The 20,508-nt window shown below is 44.3% G+C and overlaps 1 protein-coding gene across 1 annotated transcript in view; it reads left to right on the top strand.

Moving 5' to 3' along the window:
* Nucleotides 1–3,520: 3,520 nt before the first annotated feature.
* The window catches only part of LMCD1 (LIM and cysteine rich domains 1), a 53,926-nt gene continuing 36,938 nt past the window's right edge, over nucleotides 3,521–20,508 (top strand). Inside the window, exon 1 of the mRNA XM_083493149.1 lies at nucleotides 3,521–3,914. Within this exon, the coding sequence (XP_083349275.1) occupies nucleotides 3,888–3,914 (27 nt within the window). The 5' untranslated portion in view covers nucleotides 3,521–3,887. The remainder of the gene's footprint in view (nucleotides 3,915–20,508) is intronic.

The raw sequence follows: 20,508 nt of genomic DNA, 5'->3' as shown, positions 1-20,508 counted from the left end.
AGTGGCACAGCAGCAGCAGGAGGCCCCATTAGCTAAAGTGGTCTTCAGGTTAAGAACAGTTTCAGGTTAAGAACGGACCTCCGGAATGAATTAAGTACTTAACCCAAGGTACCACTGTATTCTTGTTTATTTATTTGTAAGCTTTGGGACACTTAAATTTGTGTTCCATGATAAACACAAAGCACCTGCAGATAACTCTTGAGGAACTATCTTGAAGCACACCCAAAACTCAAAATGTATTTGTAAAGATCCCTTGGTCAGTATTTTATTGATTCATGTGGAGCTGGATGCTATGGGCTGCTTTTCATATTAGATTTTTTTATTGTGTGCCTCTTATTATGTAAGATGTTTTACGCAAACACCTAATAATGTGTGTGAATGTAGCAAATATGATTGCAAACTTCTTTCATGAAGGCGGACCATCATAGACCAGGTTCTGACCGTGTTGTTGTTCTTTTCTGTTGAGTGTACACTCAGCGGCAGATACAATGTGTGAGATGACTCCAACAATCCTCTCTATGTGCTATTTGGTTCTCGTCAAAGCTCAGTACAGGTGTGGCTGCTATCTGCTTATGCAAAATTAGATAAAAAGAATTTAAGAAGATCTGAAACTCAATCTATTAGTAATATAAATGAGCATAACTGAAGATCATGTTGTTCCAATAGAAGAGGTGTGGAGAACCTTTGGCCCGCCTTAAAATAGTAAAAGAAAAGGACCCTTGACAGTTAAGTCCAGTCACGACCCTTGACAGTTAAGTCCAGGCCGAGGAAGCTGGTGTTTGTCCACAGACAGTTTTTCTGGGTCATGTGGCCAGCATGACTAATCCGCTTCTGGTGAAACCAGAGCAGCGCACAGAAACGCCATTTACCTTCCCGCCGGAGCGGTACCTATTTATCTACTTGCACTTTGATGTGCTTTCGAACTGCTAGGTTGGCAGGAGCAGGGACTGAACAATGAGAGCTCACCCCGTAGCAGGGATTTGAACTGCTGACCTTCTGATTGGTGAGCCCAAGAGGCTCAGTGGTTTAAGACCACAGCACCACCCGTGTCCCTGGCCCGCCTTATGTTGCTCTAACTACAACTCCCATACTCCATAGGCCATGCTTGCTGGGGCTGATGGGAGTTGTAGTTCAGCAACATGTGAAGGCCCCAAAGTTCTCCACACCTGCCACAGAAGCTCTGGATGCAACATGTTTGAGTCTTTGAAGTTGTCAACACATAGGCTGTGAAGCACCCTGGGATCTATGAATGAAGGGAGCTATGCAATGTAATTTAAAAATAATAAAAATAATAATGTTAATTCATGGCAGATGGACTTAGATGGTTACTCTGTCACAAGATGTCACCCTTACAGCCCACATGCAATTTTGTTTACAATTCAAAATTCTGTTTCCCTGTATCACTTAGCTTTCAGGTGACATAGGTCTTAAAACCACAAAATCATAAAAGTAGGTAAGTGGGTATAGGACTGCAGCACCTTGCTTGAAACACAGCAAGCTTGTGTTTCCCTCTCACCACTGCATTTCAAGTCACTTTCTTGTCTTGCTGTACACACCAATGCACATTAACTGACTTGTTCCTCTGTGCCAAACTCCAGTTCACTTAAGTTGTCATCTGCCTACGCACAATGGATGCCTCCAGTGTACATACTTCTGCTTAAGAAGAAGAAGAAGAGTTTGGATTTGATATCCCGCCTTTCACTCCCTTTAAGGAGTCTCAAAGCGGCTAACATTCTCCTTTCCCTTCCTCCCCCACAACAAACACTCTGTGAGGTGAGTGGGGCTGAGAGACTTCAAAGAAGTGTGACTGGCTCAAGGTCACCCAGCAGCTGCATGTGGAGGAGCGGAGACACGAACCCGGTTCACCAGATTACGTGTCTATCGCTCTTAACCACTACACCACACTGGCTCTCAGCTTCTGTTAACTGCAGCTTCTGTTGTCTAATCAGCTGGAAGCTGGTTTGTGGGGAAATGAATCAAGCAGGTGTATTACTTATGAAGCTGCAGAATACATGTGTAATGTGCCTTCTGACACCAGTGGTGTCAGCATGCTGGGGTCAGAGGAAACAGTAATGTGTATGCAGCCCAAGTATAAACAATAAAAAGTTTTGTGGCATCTTAAAAGATGATCCCATTTTATTGTGACATTAGCTTTCATGGACTAGAGATCTTAGATCATGTATCAAAGGTAAATCCCACTCACTTCAGTGTGACATATAACACAAATTTCCGCATGCATACTTCGAAGTGTGCCCAACTGTGTTCAACTGGGCTTACTTCATAGGAAGTGGATTTAGGATTGCAGCCTTACTGGTTTGAATATGCTCAGAATTGCAGCCCAAGTTACAAGACGGCTTGTTCACTTAAGAACCTATTTCCATTTACATTATTGAACAAAGAAAGGAAAGTTGTTTTCCTATTTCTTCCTCATGAACATGTGGAAGAAATTTGAGTAAGACATAACAGTGTGTTAAAAATGGGAAATGGCAGGTTTGGTTTAGGGCCACTTCATAGAGACGTAGTTAACAACCAGGCTAGAAAATAGGAAAAGAAGTTTGAAAACCCTCCTTTAAAACTTTTGGGAAAGTATGTTTTGAGTCTCCAGAACAAGCAGAGACGCGTGCACGCATCAGGGCAGGCCGCTGCGTGGCAAGATGGTCTGCTAATTTCACCTGAGTTCAAAACTCAAAAGCCAATCAGTTCTTTAGATTAATTAGCAATTTGCCAATGGTTAGATAGAAGAACAATAACTCAAACTTTTTAGAAGAATTGGCAGCTGAATCCTGTTTATCCCAAGACCTTGAAGATTAAAGCATTCCCACAGACAACCGGATTCTTTGAGTTGTAAATTAACAAGATAACCCATTCACACTGAATCCACGGGACAGCCAGGTGTCAAGAACCACAAATCAACTAGAAACTCCCTTTCCTACAGATGGAGAAAATAACTTATTCACACTCTTAAGGACAGAAAGTCTGCAATTAAAGAAACAGATCCACTTTCCCAGGATTCTACAGCATTTGGCTCTTCTTTAACATGAGCCAAAGTTTTAACTTGCTAAATTTCCCAACATCACTACATGGGCCATCCTAAGGGCCATTGGCAGAGGAAAAGCAAGTATTTAAAATGGCATTTGAGTTACACCACCCTTTTTGCAGGCACTGCCCTCTTTTTTTTTCAGCTGCAGACACCAGTAACAAACAAACGTTGCCATGGCTTAAAAATATGCATTTGGCTTAAATAAAATGTCTGATTAGCGCAACGGCGATGAGGGCCACAGTTTAGATCAGAAATTATTTTTGGATTTAATGGGCTAATAATATCCCAGGTCCCTCCCCCCCCCCCCACACACACTCACTTCCTCTTTCTGTGAATGAACTGGCTTGCTTAAGCGCAAGGTTTCCCCTTCATCCTTTAAAAGGGAAAGCAGGAGACGAGAGATCCCGGGGCGGGATCATTGCAGTCTCCTCGCTCGAAGCAGCTGGGCGAGCGCTGCCTCCACAGCTGGAAAACGGCGTGCCTCTGCTCGCTCCATCCTTTCCCTCTGGGGGTTAAAAAGCAAGCCGAAGAACCTTGAGGATTAAAGCCTCACTTCGCATTGGCTGGAAAAGTTTAAAGCCCTCATCTGATTGGCTGGCAGGGTGTTTAGAGGAGTTGTGAGCTCCAATTAACGGGGTTCCATGCAGGCAGCTTGTGAATAAACGCTGGGGATTGGAACGTGGGGTTTGCTAATAGCTCCCGGGGCTCCTCGGTACCTACAGCAGTTTGCGATTTTTACTCACTCCAAAGCTGTTGTCCCAGCTAAAGAATTACAGCAATAAATATTTGCACGCCTCAGGCAGATTCAAATAGGAGGAAGCGCGAAGCGGGGAAGGCAAGCTGAAGAATGGATCTGAGTTCAGGAATCCAAAAGGTAAATTGCAATATTTCTTCCGCTTTACTTCCTCTTGCTTCCGTAGTTATTGCTGAGGAATATTCGAGGTTAGTTTTAGTTTCTCTCTCAACAGCTGTGGCTTTCCAGCGGACCGCAGCAAACAAAGACTTGACCTGCGAGTAAGCTTCACTGAAATCACTGGGGCTTCCCTTTAAATAGACCTTTGTACACACCTAGCCTGGGATTAAATCGCATGAAGTGGGAATTATTGTTTGACTGAAGCATTCAGCGTGTTGAAGGGACGCGCTGCTGCTGCCTTAATCTTATCGCTGATAGATTCCAGTCGGTGTTTTATGGGGAACAAACTCCAGACTTGAAGAGTCTAAAAAGTGTGCTCAATACTAATGTGATAAGGAGAATCCAGTTTTGCACAGACTGTTCTACTACTGTTCTGGATTTTATTCTAAGAAATTTGTGGCTGGAAACTGTGTGCGTTCTTTTTCACTTTCACAGTCAATTTCACTAACTGTAGGAAAGGAAAGAAATTCAGCTGGTCTATAAACTTCTTCATGTGCTGAAAAGCAGTAGCCACAGGCTAAGTATAAGGTTCGTAGCCTTTGCTTCTCCCGCTGCAAACCTGGTCTGTTGGCCTGATGCCCGGGCTCTGTGTGTGTGTGCATATAATGTGCTGGATGTTACAGGTCGCACAAAACAAAAAGGAGAGGCGTTTCTGTTGCTCCAGCAGCTTGAATACAGATCACTTTCTTTCACAAAGCATATGGAAAAGTAGCCATGAAGCTATTGCTACTCCTTGTGCAGTTTTCTTCATGTAAAAAAGTTTAAGACTATGCCATTGGGGGCAGGATTTCATGGGTGTAATTGAATTCCCTGCAAATGGACCTGTGAACTGTGGGTCAATATCCAATCATACCTTCCGCTTGTAGGCATAATTCTTGCTGGGGGTTATTCCCTGGTTAAATGACCAGGATATCATTCCTAAGCATGCTGTTTGAGAAGTAAATCCTACTGAAATCAATGGAATTTATTTCCTAGTAAGAGTGGTTAAGGTCAGGCTCGTGAGAAGATCTCTGCAGCATGTTGTGTATTGGGAAATGCTAAAGAAGTATTGAATAATTTGTGAGTCGATCACTGGACTTGTTTGCACTGAGTGTCTGGACCTGTGTGGAATTGGAAAGTTATGTTGAAGTAGGTGCTGGTTCAGTGGAATGATCAAAGGGTGGGTCACAAATAAGAATGTCTTCAATTCCTGGATGCAGTTTAGAAGACTTTCTGGGAACCTGTGCCCTGAAAGAAGGCCTTTCACTTGGCATAGCATATAACAGGACTGCATGCCCTTTGTTCTTAACTATAAGAATATTGATTTCCTTCCCCATCCCTTCCTTGTTCAGATGGGCTTTATGCATTTTGAAGCCATAACTTTGGGACTGGGAGGGTGAAAGCCTTATATATCTTGATATTCAGGAGGGGGGCAGTTAGATGTCATTGGTGCAGAAAATGAGACTCAAGGTACTGGACTTGATCTATTTCCTAACAGACGGTGATTATGTTGTAAGATACTTTGTCTAGCGTGTAATATAATAGGTGTGCAAGCTTGCTTACATACAAAACTGTTTAATAGTCAGAAAATTGAGTAGTGGCAGTGTTACAGTATTTGCAAAGGGTTAAAATAACCTGGAACACAGCACCGTGCAGCATGGAAATAGTGATCCCAATAAACTAGGTGCAGGGACTTTAAAAGCCAGCACTGTACCATTCAGCCTCAACATGCTTATGTTGCAAAACCTTTTCCACAATTGGCATGGGATGGTTGTTGTGTGCATACCAACAAATCCAGGAACGGACTTGTTCAAAACAAAGGGTCCATTTCTAGCTTATTGCTTAACCCTTCTTGTCTCCCTTATGATAATTTAATATCTCTCCTGCCCTCTGTTCTCAGTTTCCTTGAATATGAAGTTTTCAACTGATTTTTTTTTAAAGTTTGCTTTTTCTGAACTTTCTGGGGAAAAACACCTCTGACTTCCAGCTGCTCTGTCAAGCAACCTCTATTCTGCTTCTCTTCAGTAACTTTGGCACAGTTGATTAAACTCTCTGTGTATCTATGACTGAATCTATGCACACTGTATTCATTACTGTGGTACCTCGGGTTAAGAACTTAATTCATTCTGGAGGTCTGTTCTTAACCTGAAACTGTTCTTAACCTGAAGCACCACTTTAGCTAATGGGGCTTCCTGATGCTGCTGCGCCACATGATTTCTATTCTCATCCTGAAGCAAAGTTCTTAACCTGAAGCACTATTTCTGGGTTAGCGGAGTCTGTAACCTGAGCGTATGTAACCTGAAGTGTATGTAACCCGAGGTACCACTGTAGTTCTTTTCAATACTCCCCCCCCTTTACGTTAGTGTACCCCAGAGTTTGGTCCTTAGCTTCCTCTATCACTTTATTCTGGGCCCACTTATGTTCCATCTCACTCATTGAGATCTTCTGAAGGGACACTTCTGGTGGTTCCTCATGCCCCTGTGGTTCAGCCTTTGCAATGTGATTTGTTTCCACCATTCTAACCAACCAGTATGTATTGATGGTTTTTACTGATGCTTTTACTGATTTTATTAAAATCTTGTATGTTGTATGCCACCTTTGATAAACTTTTATAAAAGTCTGGATTATAAGTATTTCAATAAATAAATATTCATCACTTTATCATAACTGACTACTCACTCTTGCCTTTACTTATGGTTTTCAATCCTTTATGCTCCACTCCTGAGAACATGGCAACATTCATGTCTTCGTCATGTCAGCTTTAACTTAGGACTTGATCTTTCATTTCAGTGGTGGTGGGACTGCCATCCCACACTGCTCTGGTAATAGCCTGGGTCCTGACTTGTACGCAGTGGTGCTCTGCCGGTACTAGAGGAAAGGGGTTCAGGTAGTAATTTTTGCTGATTGTCCTCAGCCTCCTGTGTCTCCCTTGGGAACACACATCCAAACAGTTTTGGAAGTGTATGGGAGGAAAGCATGGAAGCTGGCACTTGTGAAATTGTTGCCTTGCTCCTTTCCTTCAGTGGTGAGCCTCCACTGAATCCTAGTTCCCTGCACAACTGAAGGAGCCCCTCCATTCTCACAGAAACAAGGGTGGATTCAACCCAAGGTCTGCTTTCAGGGAACCATGTAGAATGGACCAAATATGTGGCTAGTCCCCATGCCCGTATAACTTCATGGGTGCGTCAAGCACAAAGAGTGCTGTATGCTGCTACAATAGCAAAGTGTGTCAGAAACCCTCCTTCACATTTTCTCTTGCTGTCCATCTTGTCTAAGAACATAATACGGCTTTCATATTTAATTTCCCCTAAGTTGCACCTGTGGGTGACTAGAAATTATGTGGTGGCATCTTAAATGTTCACGGCATCAATAATACGGGAATGCTGTCATTGGTGATGACTCTAGCTTCTAGTGTTGGGTAAAGGATAAGTGAGGTGCTAAAATGCTAAAGCTGGCTTTATCTGTGTTGCTGGATACAACAGAAGGCTACCTTTATTACAACTTCCATGTGGTAAAGCATTTAAATGGCTAGCACATAGCTCCTCGTCAGTAAACCAGAACATCATGGGGCATCTTATCACAACACGTAGCTGCTAGTGAACTTGAGAATGGTGTCCAGTTAAAAGATGGAGCTTGTGTGCCTTTGGTAAAAGGACGAAAGGGATTTAGGCTTCCAAGAGGCATCTAGAGCCCTTTCTACACCCAATGACTTGCTTAGGCATGTCTTAGGACCTCTAATCACAGTGTAAAAATGCCATGTAAAATGAACGTAAAAATGCTAGGACAAAAATGCTTCATGCTAGCTTGAAGTAGTAAAAAGGCTTTTCAGTGATGGAAAACCCAATACAGTGCAAATAGGATGTTTGGTTCATGCAACACAGTAACCCGAATGCAGGGCTGTCTTAAGCATATGTGGCGCCGGGGTGCAAAGATCCACCCAGCGCCCCCCCCCCCGCCCGGTTGCCCAGTCCCAGGTGTGCAGGAGGGCAGAGCTGGCCAGCTGCCTCAGCATCTTGCTGGCTCAGTCAGCCCTGAACTCACGGCGCAGAGCCGCTTGCAGCAGAAGAGCCCGCTGCTGCGCTCTGACCAACGGGTGGGCTTTCCCCCGGACTCAACTCTCGGGCCCCGGACTCTCAGCCTGGTGCCCCTGAGAACCCAGCGCCCAGGTGCCTGCACCCCTAGTGCCTATGAGTAAGACAGCCCTGCCCAAATGTTGGTATGGACATACAGGCTGCGGGAGAGGAGTTGGAGACCATTTTGCTCTTCCTTGGTCCTTTTTATGGCTGCACCGCACTAAGCTATACACCAAGGTTTGGCTTAGCATTTTGTCCGAACCAGGACTCCTGCTTAAGCCCCCTCCTCAGCACTAGCCCAAGTTTTGCCAGAATGAAATGCTTCCCCTGATCTTGACACTGGGTCAAGCATTGCATCTGGGGTAACCCATCGTGGCGGGGGGTTGCCATGGATCCTACTGACAACCCCCATATAAAAGTGTTGCTTCCATTGCTCACCCACCAGGGGAGTGGAAGGAGTTGTGAGTGACTGGCAACAGCCACTGCTCTGTGTCGTAGCTCGGGGTGTGGGCAGAAACACTGAAGAGTGGTTCAGATGGATCAGCAATGGGCCCTCATCAGGTGCCCAGCCATCAACATGAGAGGTCCGGCTAGAGCTTCTGAGTACAGTGGTACCTTGGGTCACATATGCTTCAGGTTACATACGCTTCAGCTTACAGACTCCGCTAACCCAGAAATAGTACCTGAGGTTAAGAACTTTGCTTCAGGATGAGAGCAGAAATCGTGCGGTGGCGGCGCGGCAACAGCGGGAGGCCCCATTAGCTAAAGTGGTGCTTCAGGTTAAGAACAGTTTCATGTTAAGAATAGACCTCCAGAATGAATTAAGTTCTTAACCCGAGGTACCACTGTATTAGCTTTCTTCAGGTACGAAATCTGCACTCCCCTCCCTTTCTTTTGAAATGGTGCCATCTTGAGCAAGAAATATCAGCACCATAGATGGCGTGTGAGGCCTGTACTGCTGTGGAGTAACATTCCAAGCTGCCTGACACCTGAACTGGAACCAAGTACAACACTGGCTGACCAGAAAGAAAACAGTCGTGCAGCTAGACCACACTTCGGAACAGAAATGTTGTTGCCTAGTCAAAATGAAGAAAATACCTTGAATAACACTATGATGCCCAAGGCGTGCCTAGGCCTGGCATCATTATGGTGGCATGACTCCTCTCTCTCTCTCTCTCTCTCTCTCTCTCTCTGTCCCCCCCCCCCAAATTGGGAGAAGTCACCTCATTTTCTGGGCACTAGGCAAACTGCTGTCAGTTTGGAGGTTGACTTAGCAATGCCATGTAGCCAGTGTGTGCAAGTCTGTGACTACAGAATCTGGCATCCATTATGGCTCATTTCAGGGTCCTGCAATGTTGATTGTTCACTCACTTTGGGGCTTAATTATTGTTGATGCCTTAAGCGGCATCCTGTTAGTAAAAAGAGAGGCAGTGGGTAGGGCAGCCATTTCAAAGCTGGAAGAGCTTAGCTTGAGAAATCTGAAATGAAGAATCTTAAGTCAAAACTGGAATGGAGCTTGATGGCTTCCACCTTTTGAACGTTATTGGAAACATTTGGCGCCAAGATGGAGATGTAATCTAATACAACCCACTCCCGCTGAATTGAAACAACAACTCCTTCAATAGAAGACTGGCACGAACGAAATGTGTTCCCAGTGTCATTCTCAAAAAGGGGAGAGCGGACTGTTTTTCTTCCTTTAGTACTGCTCTAGTTCTGTGTAGGCCAGGGGTTGCCAGCAAACATTTGTACACCTGAGGAGAAGCTGCAATGGGCATCACACACACGCATGCACACACACACACACACACACACACACACACACACACACACACACTGCAACCTGTTCTATTGGCTACAGTAGAATGGATAGTGGATGCACAAGCAAAGGCCTTGAGATGAATGAAGCCATTCGTGAAGGAGCCGCGCTGCACAAGATCTCCTCCTGTCCATATTTTTAAGCCTTATTGAACTGTATGTTAAAATAGTGTTTAAAAAGCCCTTAGCTCTTCTCCCAAATTGGGGTGGGTGGGTGGCCCCTGGGAGGGGGGCACAGATCAGTGCCACAGGTGGGCCCATGATGAACAGCCCTAGCACTGTCTGCCAGTACCTGCCATTCCATAGACTTGAACGGGGCACGGAAAATGTAATGTGTGAAAGGCTGCATAGAATTTCGCCAATCCAGTGCAGACACGCTCCTTGACAAGCCTAAATAAAATGCACGGGTAGTTTCTGCAAAAGAAAAAGGGGCATACAAGCTGGAGAGGAAAAAAGGGTCAGAAGTGTCAATTTCAGTGCTTTTAATGCTGTACCTGTGGTATTATGTATCAGATTAGTTTGATGGTTGGCTCATTAGGTGTAGCATGTATGCCAAGTTTCAAGGTATTAAACTCAGCAGGTTTCACTTTTATAAGCCATCAATTTTTGAAGCTTAGAATAATGAGACTTCTCTTTGCTATTCCTCTTAACTATAGAGCCACTCCTGTGCCCCTATACAGTGGTACCTCGGATTACATACGCTTCATGTTACATGCGCTTCAGGTTACAGGCTCTGCTAGCCCAGAAATATTACCTCGGGTTAAGAACTTTGCTTCAGGATGAGAACAGAAATCATGCTCCGGCGGCACGGTGGCAGCAGGAGGCCCCATTAGCTAAAGTGGTGCTTCAGGTTAAGAACAGTTTCAGGTTAAGAACGGACCTCTGGAATGAATTAAGTAAGTAACCAGAGGTACCACTGTAACATGGAATGTGCTTGCAGTGACATCATAGACTTTTTAAAAAATATAGAATTGTGTGCTTGGCTCCGGATCCATATATCATGAGTTTATCCCTTACCATGATCTGAAAATCTCTCCATAACATGAAAACCTCTGCTAATGCTAATGCTACAATCCTAACCACACTTACTTGGGAGTCAGAGCCATTGAATTCAAGTGGGCTTAACCTCTGAGTAGCTATGGCTAGGGTTGCTCTGTGATCTGGAAAGCTACTGGTTCCACAGCTGCCTTCTGCAGCACAGTTCAGCCAATGGAGATTCCTGGGCCAGATTTGGCCCCGGGGAAAAGTCCTGTCTGGTTTTCTAGCTGCCAACCTGGGCTGAAAGGGAGGTGTGGAGACAGCCAGCAGTTGTGGCGATGGAATATGATAACAGCATTCCTCACCCCATTCTCCACCTGACACTTCAAGTATAGTGGTACCTCGGGTTAAGTACTCAATTCGTTCCGCAGGTCCGTTCTTAACCTGAAACTGTTCTTAACCTGAAGCACCACTTTAGCTAATGGGGCCTCCTGCTGCTGCTGCACCGCCGGAGCCCGATTTCTGTTCTCATCCTGAAGCAAAGTTCTTAACCCAAGGTACTATTTCTGGGTTAGCGGAGTCTGTAACCTGAAGTGTATGTAACCTGAAGCGTATGTAATCCGAGGTACCATTGTAAACTAGTTGCTGAATTGAAATGTTGAAACCTTGAAGAAACCAGCTGAAAGATCTTCCTAAAAACCTTACGCCTATTTCACACTAGGATGGTAAACCTGTTTCTGGGCTGCACCTTCAAGTAGGCAGGGCTAGATTAAGCCATATGTGAATACCTGGAAAGCGGGGGGGGGGGGGGGGCTAGCTTGGGCCTGCCTGTCGCAAGGTTTCTACTCAGCAGCTGAAACAAATAGTACAAACAGTTCCTTCTTCACATTTTGTTTTGATGCATGGGAAAAGTTAAGACTCTAGACTCCATTTTTCAATGGTGTGCATTTGAAGAGATTGTGAATGGATGCGATCTGATTCACTGAGGAAAATTGGATGATGGGGGGTCAGTCATGTACTAGTGGGTTCTAAATGCAATGAAAAATAAAAAATTGAACAAATGGGGTGTCAATGGTGTGACTTGCCTGGGGCACTATTTGGCTTAGAGCTAGCCGTGCTCCTTGGTGCTAGCATTCATGGATGTGTCTGTCTGAGGGCTTCCTATACAGAACCCTTAAAATAGATTTACTTTACTCTTAACAACCTGCAGGATATACAGTGGAACCCCAGAAGCCGAACGCCTGTAAGCTCGAATGTTTTAGCTCCTGAACGATTGGAAACCAGAAGTGATTGTACCAGTTTTCGAATGATTTTGGGAAACCCAATGTCCGGAATGGCTCCTGCTGCTTCTGATTGGCTGCAGGATGCTCCTGCAGCCAATCAGAAGCTTTGCCTTGGAAGTCAAGCGTTTTGGAAGTCAAACGGACTTCCAGAACAGATTCCGTTGGACTTCCAAGGTACGTCTGTAATGCTATTTATGCATCTTGATTCTGACTGAAATATTTGCATGTACACACAGAGGATTTCTGAGGAATGCAGATTTCCATTAGTTTGAGAACCAAGCATGGCTTTACCACCAGCTAAAAATAAAGGTAAAGGGACCCCTGATTAGGTCCAGTCGTGACCGACTCTGGGGTTGCGGCGCTCATCTTGCTTTATTGGCCGAGGAAGCCAGCGTACAGCTTCCGGGTCATGTGGCCAGCATGACTAAGCCACTTCTGGCAAACCAGAGCAGCACACGGAAACACCGTTTACCTTCCCGCTGGAGTGGTACCTATTTATCTACTTGCAATTTGACGTGCTTTTGAACTGCTAGGTTGGCAGGAGCAGGGACCGAGCAACAGGAGCTCACCCTGTCGCGGGGATTCGAACCGCCGACCTTCTGATTGGCAAGTCCTAGGCTCTGTGGTTTAACCCACAGCGCCACCCTGCTATTTAAACTGCTGGATTCTGTGCCATGGATTCTGTTGTTGGAAACCTGCCATGTGCCAGTTCTAAGTGGGGCTTGAAAACTGGCAGCCTGGGCATCCTCTTGATTTCGTCTACTGATTTTGTGCCACAGCACTGCTCTTCCCTACCCCTGATCTGCTCCTGACCCAATTGGCCACCCAGAAGCTAATACAACAGTAGATCATAATTTTTCCTTTAGCCTTCTAATCAGTAGCCTGTGAGCTTCATTCAGGTAGTTTGGCGGTGTGTCTGTGGATTTGTGGTTAGGTTGGGAGATTAAATAGTCGTATTAATGTTAAGTTATACGGTATTACAATTTTATGGATTTCAAACTGTAGTACAATAAAATATAGTATGTCTGGAGGGGAGAAGCAATAAAATTATAGCTAAAAATATCCAGCATTTGGCATGGTGCAATTGCTACAACAGGCAGAAAAACCATTAAGTGGTCCATCAAGACCACCAGCAATTTTCCAGTGGTCCATAGGGCGGGTTGGAGGAAAGTTGGGAATATTTGTTCTAATCAGTTGAGGGCTCCAGACATTGGAAAGGTTTTCAAGGCAAGAACTCAAGCTTGATCTCGCAAAGCAAGTCTTCATGGAGCATTTAGAAACCTGCCTCAATGAAGGCACCGAGCTCACTTCAAAGGCAAATGACTTGAGGTTGCACCTGCTCAAAGTAGACCTGTTGAAACTGGTGGACATGGTTAACTATTTCAGTGGGTCTACTCTTGAGTAGAATTTAGTTTGGTACAATCTTTGTTCTTAAAGTTCTCAGCAAGCAAATCACAGAGGGGGTTTCCCTAGTCCAACAGTATCCTTAAGGGTCCTCTTTCCTCTTCTGAGATTAAGTTTAGAGACTCCAGGTACCCATTGGCTCTGTGTGTTTCTGTATTTAGAATATCCTTGAATTTTGCCACAAGCAAATTGCCACCTCTTGTTCTCATTTTGGAGTCCAGGTCCATTTCTTTTTCTTTTTCGAAATACCAGTTTTAAATCCAATTAATACAGGGTTGGGTGGGAGATCTTTCTACTCTATTTTTAAAAGCCTGCTCTTCCCTTCCTGCTTATCATGAATTCACACATTGTTGCCTGTGAAAAGAATCCTGCCAAGTATTTGTGCTTGGAAGGGCATGATATTTGCAGAGACTTTTGCACTGTTATATCTTGGTCACACTGAAGGGATGCTGAAATCTGGCAGATACACTTGGATTAGAATCATAGAATCATAGAGTTGGAATAGACCACAAGGGCCATCGAGTCCAACCCCCTGCCAAGCAGGAAACACCATCAGAGCACTCCTGACATATGGTTGTCAAGCCTCTGCTTAAAGACCTCCAAAGGAGGAGACTCCACCACACTCCTTGGCAGCAAATTCCACTGTCGAACAGCTCTTACTGTCAGTTTTCTTGGACATTGGTGTGGGTGTGCCTATAGCCAAAATAATTGTTTCTTTGGCAAAACTGTCCTCACCTTCTAGTACCACTGTCAAACAGGGCGCTTCCAAATAATTCTGATGGCACTGAACCTTGCTCTAGGTTTGGTAGTTTCTAAAAATTCACAATCAAATCTGCTTTCTCTAATTCTTGAGTGTCTCTTAGAGTGAGTGCTTGCTGGGGGATACTGATAAATGAGCAGTCAATTATTTCTGGCTGTACAAGAAATCAGCAAGAATGTCTTACCATTTTGTGAACTTGCTGCCTTTGCATGCCTTTTCCAGTTTCCCCCCACTCTCCAATGATATTTTCAATATTTTCCTTTTCTTTAATTCGTGGGAAATTGGAATCGAAATCTCTACTGCATAAGAGAAGAATAAGAAACAGTGCATGAACAGGATAGTATGTTGGTTGGAAGTGGATTTTGCGCAAGGATTTTCTTGTGCAACCGAATGTTCTCCCTCTTTCGTTCTTCCCATGCACCTCCTAAATCTCTTCCAGGGATTTCCCCAATCGTTTAGACCAGATTTGGGGGGTGTTGTTTTTTGTGGGGGACAGGGCAGTGAAAGCTGCATTGTGCTAGCACTAATCCTTTAGTGGAATACTGCCCCTACTTTCTTGGGCTCTATGATCACTGCAGATGGTGATAGCAGTCACGAAATTAAAAGACGCCTGCTTCTTGGGAGAAAGGCGATGGCAAACCTAGACAGCATCTTAAAAAGCAGAGACATCACCTTGCCAACAAAGGTCCGTATAGTTAAAGCCATGGTTTTCCCAGTAGTGATGTATGGAAGTGAGAGCTGGACCATCAAGAAGGCTGATCACCGAAGAATTGATGCTTTTGAATTATGGTGCTGGAGGAGACTCTTGAGAGTCCCATGGACTGCAAGAAGATCAAACCTCTCCATTCTTAAGGAAATTAGCCCTGGGTCTCACTGGAAGGACAGATCGTGAAGCTGAGACTCCAATACTTTGGCCACCTCATGAGAAGAGAAGACTCCCTGGAAAAGACCCTGATGTTGGGAAAGATGGAGGGCACAAGGAGAAGGGGACGACAAAGGACGAGATGGTTGGGCAGTGTTCTTGAAGTGACAAACATAAGTCTGACCAAGCTGCGGGAGGCAGTGGAAGACAGGGGTGCCTGGCGTGTGCTGGTCCATGGGGTCACAAAGAGTCGGACACGACTAAACAACAACAACAACAACAGTGTTAATCTGGATTGGCCACTAATTCTAGCTGATGCCTGTTAACCTTATGACTGCAAACCTAATGACTTGTTTGGAGGGGGAAAGAGACTGGATGTCATGTTTCTGAGGCTGTTGATCCCTACATAGTTCACCAGCAGCTCCTATCTCTGGTTTTAGAAGAAGAGGAGCATCAGTTACTAGTACAGACACATGGTTGGGTGCGGAAATGCTGAATGACCTGACAATTGCTCACTAGTCATAACAAGGAGAGCCCTGATAAACAATGCAGAACTGATACACCCTTGTTTCCCCCTTTAAAGAAATATTATATACAAGAAACCGTGGGAATATTTATATTCTCTTTGAAGCAATGAGGAGAGAACCTGAAAGCCCATTCTGTGTTTATTTTGTATACTCATAACTGTTGGGCTCTTCTGGGGTTTGCCTAGTGGAATATATATGAAGCAAGCTCTAATTCCTTCAGGCTTTGAATTCTGCCCACTGCAGAGCATTTAGCAACTCATTTTTTTCCAAGAAGACTATCTACAGCAGTGAACTGCAAAGAGAGAGAATGTAAATGCGCTGTAACTTAGAATAAAACTGCACAGCAGCCAATGCATTCCATAATAGTAATAACAGTAACACTGAGTTTTTAATCCATTGCAATTCGCTGGCCTGTCCACAAAGGTCAAAACACCCTGGAGATTTGCAAAGGCCCACGAAGAACCTGGTTGTCTCTGGACATAGTAATAGCATGCTAAATTTTGGCCCGTATAAGATATGCTTTACACAGCTTGCAACAAATGTTGTGGTGCTTGAATGCTATTTCACAATTATTATTTTTTAAAAACAACAACTACAACCCAGTAAATTTTCAGTTTCAAAATTTTGAATATTAATGTCCTGAAATTTAACCGCAAAACTTTTGACAGTATTTTGTGACCAGTCCTGAAATCTGTATCTGTGGATTTGCTAGAATGCTGTTAGTAGAACATGAACGTGCAACAGAATTTACTTATCTGCTGGATCCTAGCCGATGTTGTCCACTCCTGTCACATGCTACAAAATGTTGAACTCTATTGTAAACAATGCTGACATGTGGAAATAAAGCTACTGTGCCATTAGGATGTTTTTCACAGGCAGCTGATGTTTCTAAGTTTACTTCTGAGTAGGAATGGGCAATACATTTGATTTGGTTCACATTTAAAGGTGAATCTCTCTTATTCGCACTTTCCGAAATAATATGTGAACCGAGACACAGACATCCTTTGAAATTTGCACTTCTTCAAATTTTGCAGCCCTGTTCTGTGGTCAAATACTGTGTGCAATGCATATACAGTGGTACCTCAGGTTACGTACTTAATTCGTTCCGGAGGTCCGTTCTTAACCTGAAACTGTTCTTAACCTGAAGCACCACTTTAGCTAATGGGGCCTCCTGCTGCTGCTGCGCCGCTGCCGCGTGATTTCTGTTCTCATCTTGAAGCAAAGTTCTTAACCCAAGGTACTATTTCTGGGTTAGCGGAGTCTGTAACCTGAAGCGTATGTAACCTGAAGCGTATGTAACCCAAGGTACCACTGTACTGTACGAGGCGAAAGTGTGGCTGAAAATGCAGGCATTGGTGAAAATGACATACAGGAATGCAGTATATACGTATGGGGAAATAGCTTTCCAAAAATTCACACTACAATGCTGAATAATTTTCATGAGGACTTTTTAGAAAACATTGCAAACCGATGCGAAGAACTGACTGGAAAAATTAGAGACCGAAATTGACAAATTTACCCATCTCTACACTTGCTGTTCAGAAGGTCGGCAGTTCGAATCCCTGCGACGGGGTGAGCTCCTGTTGCTCGGTCCCAGCTCCTGCCAACCTAGCAGTTCGAAAGCACAAAGTGCAAGTAGATAAATAGGTACCGCTCCAGCGGGAAGGTAAATGGCGTTTCCGTGCACTGCTCTGGTTCGCCAGAAGCGGCTTAGTCATGCTGGCCACATGACCCGGAAGCTGTACCCCGGCTCCCTTGGCCAATAAAGCGAGATGAGCGTCGCAACCCCAGAGTCGGTCATGACTGGACCTAATGGTCAGAGGTCCCTTTACCTTTACACCTGAGCAGACGTGTCAGTTCCAGAGCACTTAGCCTCCTTCAGATGACGTGATTTGCATGTGTGTGATGTCCTCCCACACACACACTGGGCCCCCTCAAACTTGGGGGCAAGTTGGTGCCTCTGCACCTGAGCAAGCATGGGTAGGATTGGACTGCATGGATAGCTTTTCCATAGGTCCTGAGAGCTCCAAAAGGGTGTTGAGTCACTCCACATCTTGACACATGATGGAACCAGTCCTGCTTCTTTCACACAACCCCAGAAGCATGGAGAGAGAGAAGTGTTTATGACTTTACGATCTAAAAGTTCTCAGGGCAGGAGCCTGTTGGCTTGCATTCTGAAGACGAATCCTTTAGTAGTGGCTTAAATGAAAACTTGCAGTGTTTTCAGCTCTTCTCACACTATCCCCAGTCTTGGCCCAGCTGAGGAAATGCAGGAGTGAATGGGATTATTATGCATTGAAACAATTTGAACCTCAAATATTTGCCTTGGTTTTGTTCCTAGGAGTGGGTGAAGCCTTGAACCTAGTCCTTGGTTATTTTACCCAGACTGTTTTTGCCATACTTGTCACCTTAGACTCAAAGTAAACTTCGGTACAGCACACTCTTTGCATTCATGAATACGTGCAGAAGTTCAAACAAGGATAAAAACCTCTGTAGACAAGGCTCTCCTGTTGCTTGTAGAAGGCAGCGGACACAGCCCTGACAGGAATGTCCTGATTTGTATTGGATTAAGGGCAAGTCTAGCAACTTCATTTGCCTGCGTCCCGCCCCGCCCCCCGCCCAATAGATTTGGGCTTGGCAAGCCTCCTAGTCCTGCCAACTCATCAGTGTTCTGTATGAATGTAACTGATCCACTATAGAGAAAACAAACTGATTCATTAAGGCTACTAATGGTTGCCAAATGCAATCCATGGCGGTTTTTACCACAGGGATGCTGCCTTGTTTACATTTATGCACAAACACTTGATAGCTCTCTGCTTGAAAGATCCTTTTTCTCCCTCCTTCTTCCATCTCCCCAAGTTGTAACAACCCTATCCAACAGTGTGGAACTGAGCCGAAAAGCAAGGCTTTGTTTATCTTTGATGCCTCAGAGTGATTCTGTAGTAAAGAGAGAGAGTTCATTATTTTAGATGTCTGCAAAAGACTCTTTTGTCCACATAATGTAGCAACTCCGAAGGTGAATGTTGAAAGAATCCTGGAAACTACTTTTGTTAAGATATTACAACTGGTATATAATGATGGATAAGCCTCTTAATAACCTGCTTATTGTTTTTATTAAATTTATGTCCCACCCTTCCTCCCAGGGGAGCCCAGGTTTCTACATTCATTTCTTCTTTTTCTGAATGCAGTGGAACAGCTGCACAATTTCTCCAGCAGTAGATGATTTGTCACACAGCTTTTCTGGCCGGCCATTGCCTATATAGACTGTGGCAGCCATTTTATTCTTTATGGTCCATCGTTCCTTTCTATGAACATTCTATCGCAATTGTGTCTTTGTGCATCTATTTTCTTCCCCTTAAATTACAATTATTGGGAGTACAGCAAGGTGGGGGGAGGAAGTATTGAACCCCCTCCCTGGTCTCAAAACACTACAGTACCAATGAAAATTACCTTTATCTCCCACAACAAACCATTTGTGGCTAGGTGGACTGCCCACCTGCTACAGAACGTTATTTAGATTCCCGAAATCTGGCATCAGAGCTGCTATTCCACTTGCAGCTTAAAGTGGAACAAACGGGGGGGGGGGGCGGTTTCAGCCGGAACTCGCCGGAACTCAGTTCTGGCACATCTCTGGTAGGTGTCATTGCCATTCTAAGAAAACAAGTTGAGTTCTGGCACCTCTTTTTCTAGAAAAATAGCTCCAAGAACAGCAATAACTGGGTGCTGGTGATACAGTCCATGCACTGCCTGTGCAGTAGTCTCTTGCCCAAAACATAATTCTGTAAAAATGTGAAGTCACTTTTCTCTTGGGCTACTGCTCTTGAGTCCTGGCTGAGTGATATTTCTTAGCTCATCTCAACAGCCAAAAGATTCTCTGTGTTGTATATCTTCAAATATGTATACCTTTTAAAAACGTGCTTTACCTGACTTTCCAGATTATTGGAAATAAACATGGCTTGGGTGGATTATAGCCAGGAGTTCTATTTGTTCTGTGCCATTATTGTGCTTCTAAAGCCTCTTTATTCTCAGCTTCTTTGTTGTCAACCTTTCTTTCATGTTTGTCTGTTTGTTTTGCTTGCTGGTAACTGTAGTCACTGACTTAAGGCTTCTTCTTTTTTTTAGGACAGTGTCTTATCAAAACATCTTACAAACATAATATGTTTCTTAGAATCCCCAGCCCTATATAGACCTGAAACTTGGAAATGCCCCAACCCACATCGGGACAATATCTTTTATTCCGCCAACCAAACTGTGGCAAAATAGCACGAAAGCTTTTGAATTCTCTGGAGCTCTTCATCGTCCTAGATGAGAAGCAAAGCAACACTAGACCTTTAATACAAATTGGTGTATGTAATAAACAATGGAAGCAACTTGCTTTGCAAACCATTAAGGATGAGTGGGGAGTGCACGACGATAATGACTATGTCTTCTGGACATCACTTGTTCTCAACTAGTATCACTTGCTAGGAAGTTTGGCAGCTGTTGGCGTCTTGACCGACTCATGTGTAGGCTTCCTTTAACTCCACTTGGAAACCCTGAGCTCCAGCTGCATTGCACTAATGATTGCCAGACAGAATATTTTTGGTCTGTATGGGACTGCTGTGATGTGGTTGAGATTTTTATACTAAGGGACGAGACCCATTCAGCTTTCTATGAACTGAGCACTTCTAAATAACTTCCTGAAAGAAGCAAGTGTGTGTGTGTGTGTGTGTGTGTGTGTGTGTGTAATAGTGGCACCAGCAGCTAGGAGCATGATACTTAAAGGGACAAGAGAAAGATTAAAGTGAAGGATGTCACTGTGTGACTAACGGGATTCATTTTCTAATGCCGTAGAATTGCTTCAAAAAGCAACTCAAAATTCTTTATAAATGTGT

The sequence above is a fragment of the Podarcis liolepis genome (assembly GCF_965112155.1).
Source record: "Podarcis liolepis genome assembly, chromosome: 2".
Classification (NCBI taxonomy): domain Eukaryota; kingdom Metazoa; phylum Chordata; class Lepidosauria; order Squamata; family Lacertidae; genus Podarcis; species Podarcis liolepis.
The sequence above is the reverse complement of the archived record's forward strand: the minus strand, read 5'-3'. Positions and strand labels throughout refer to the sequence as shown.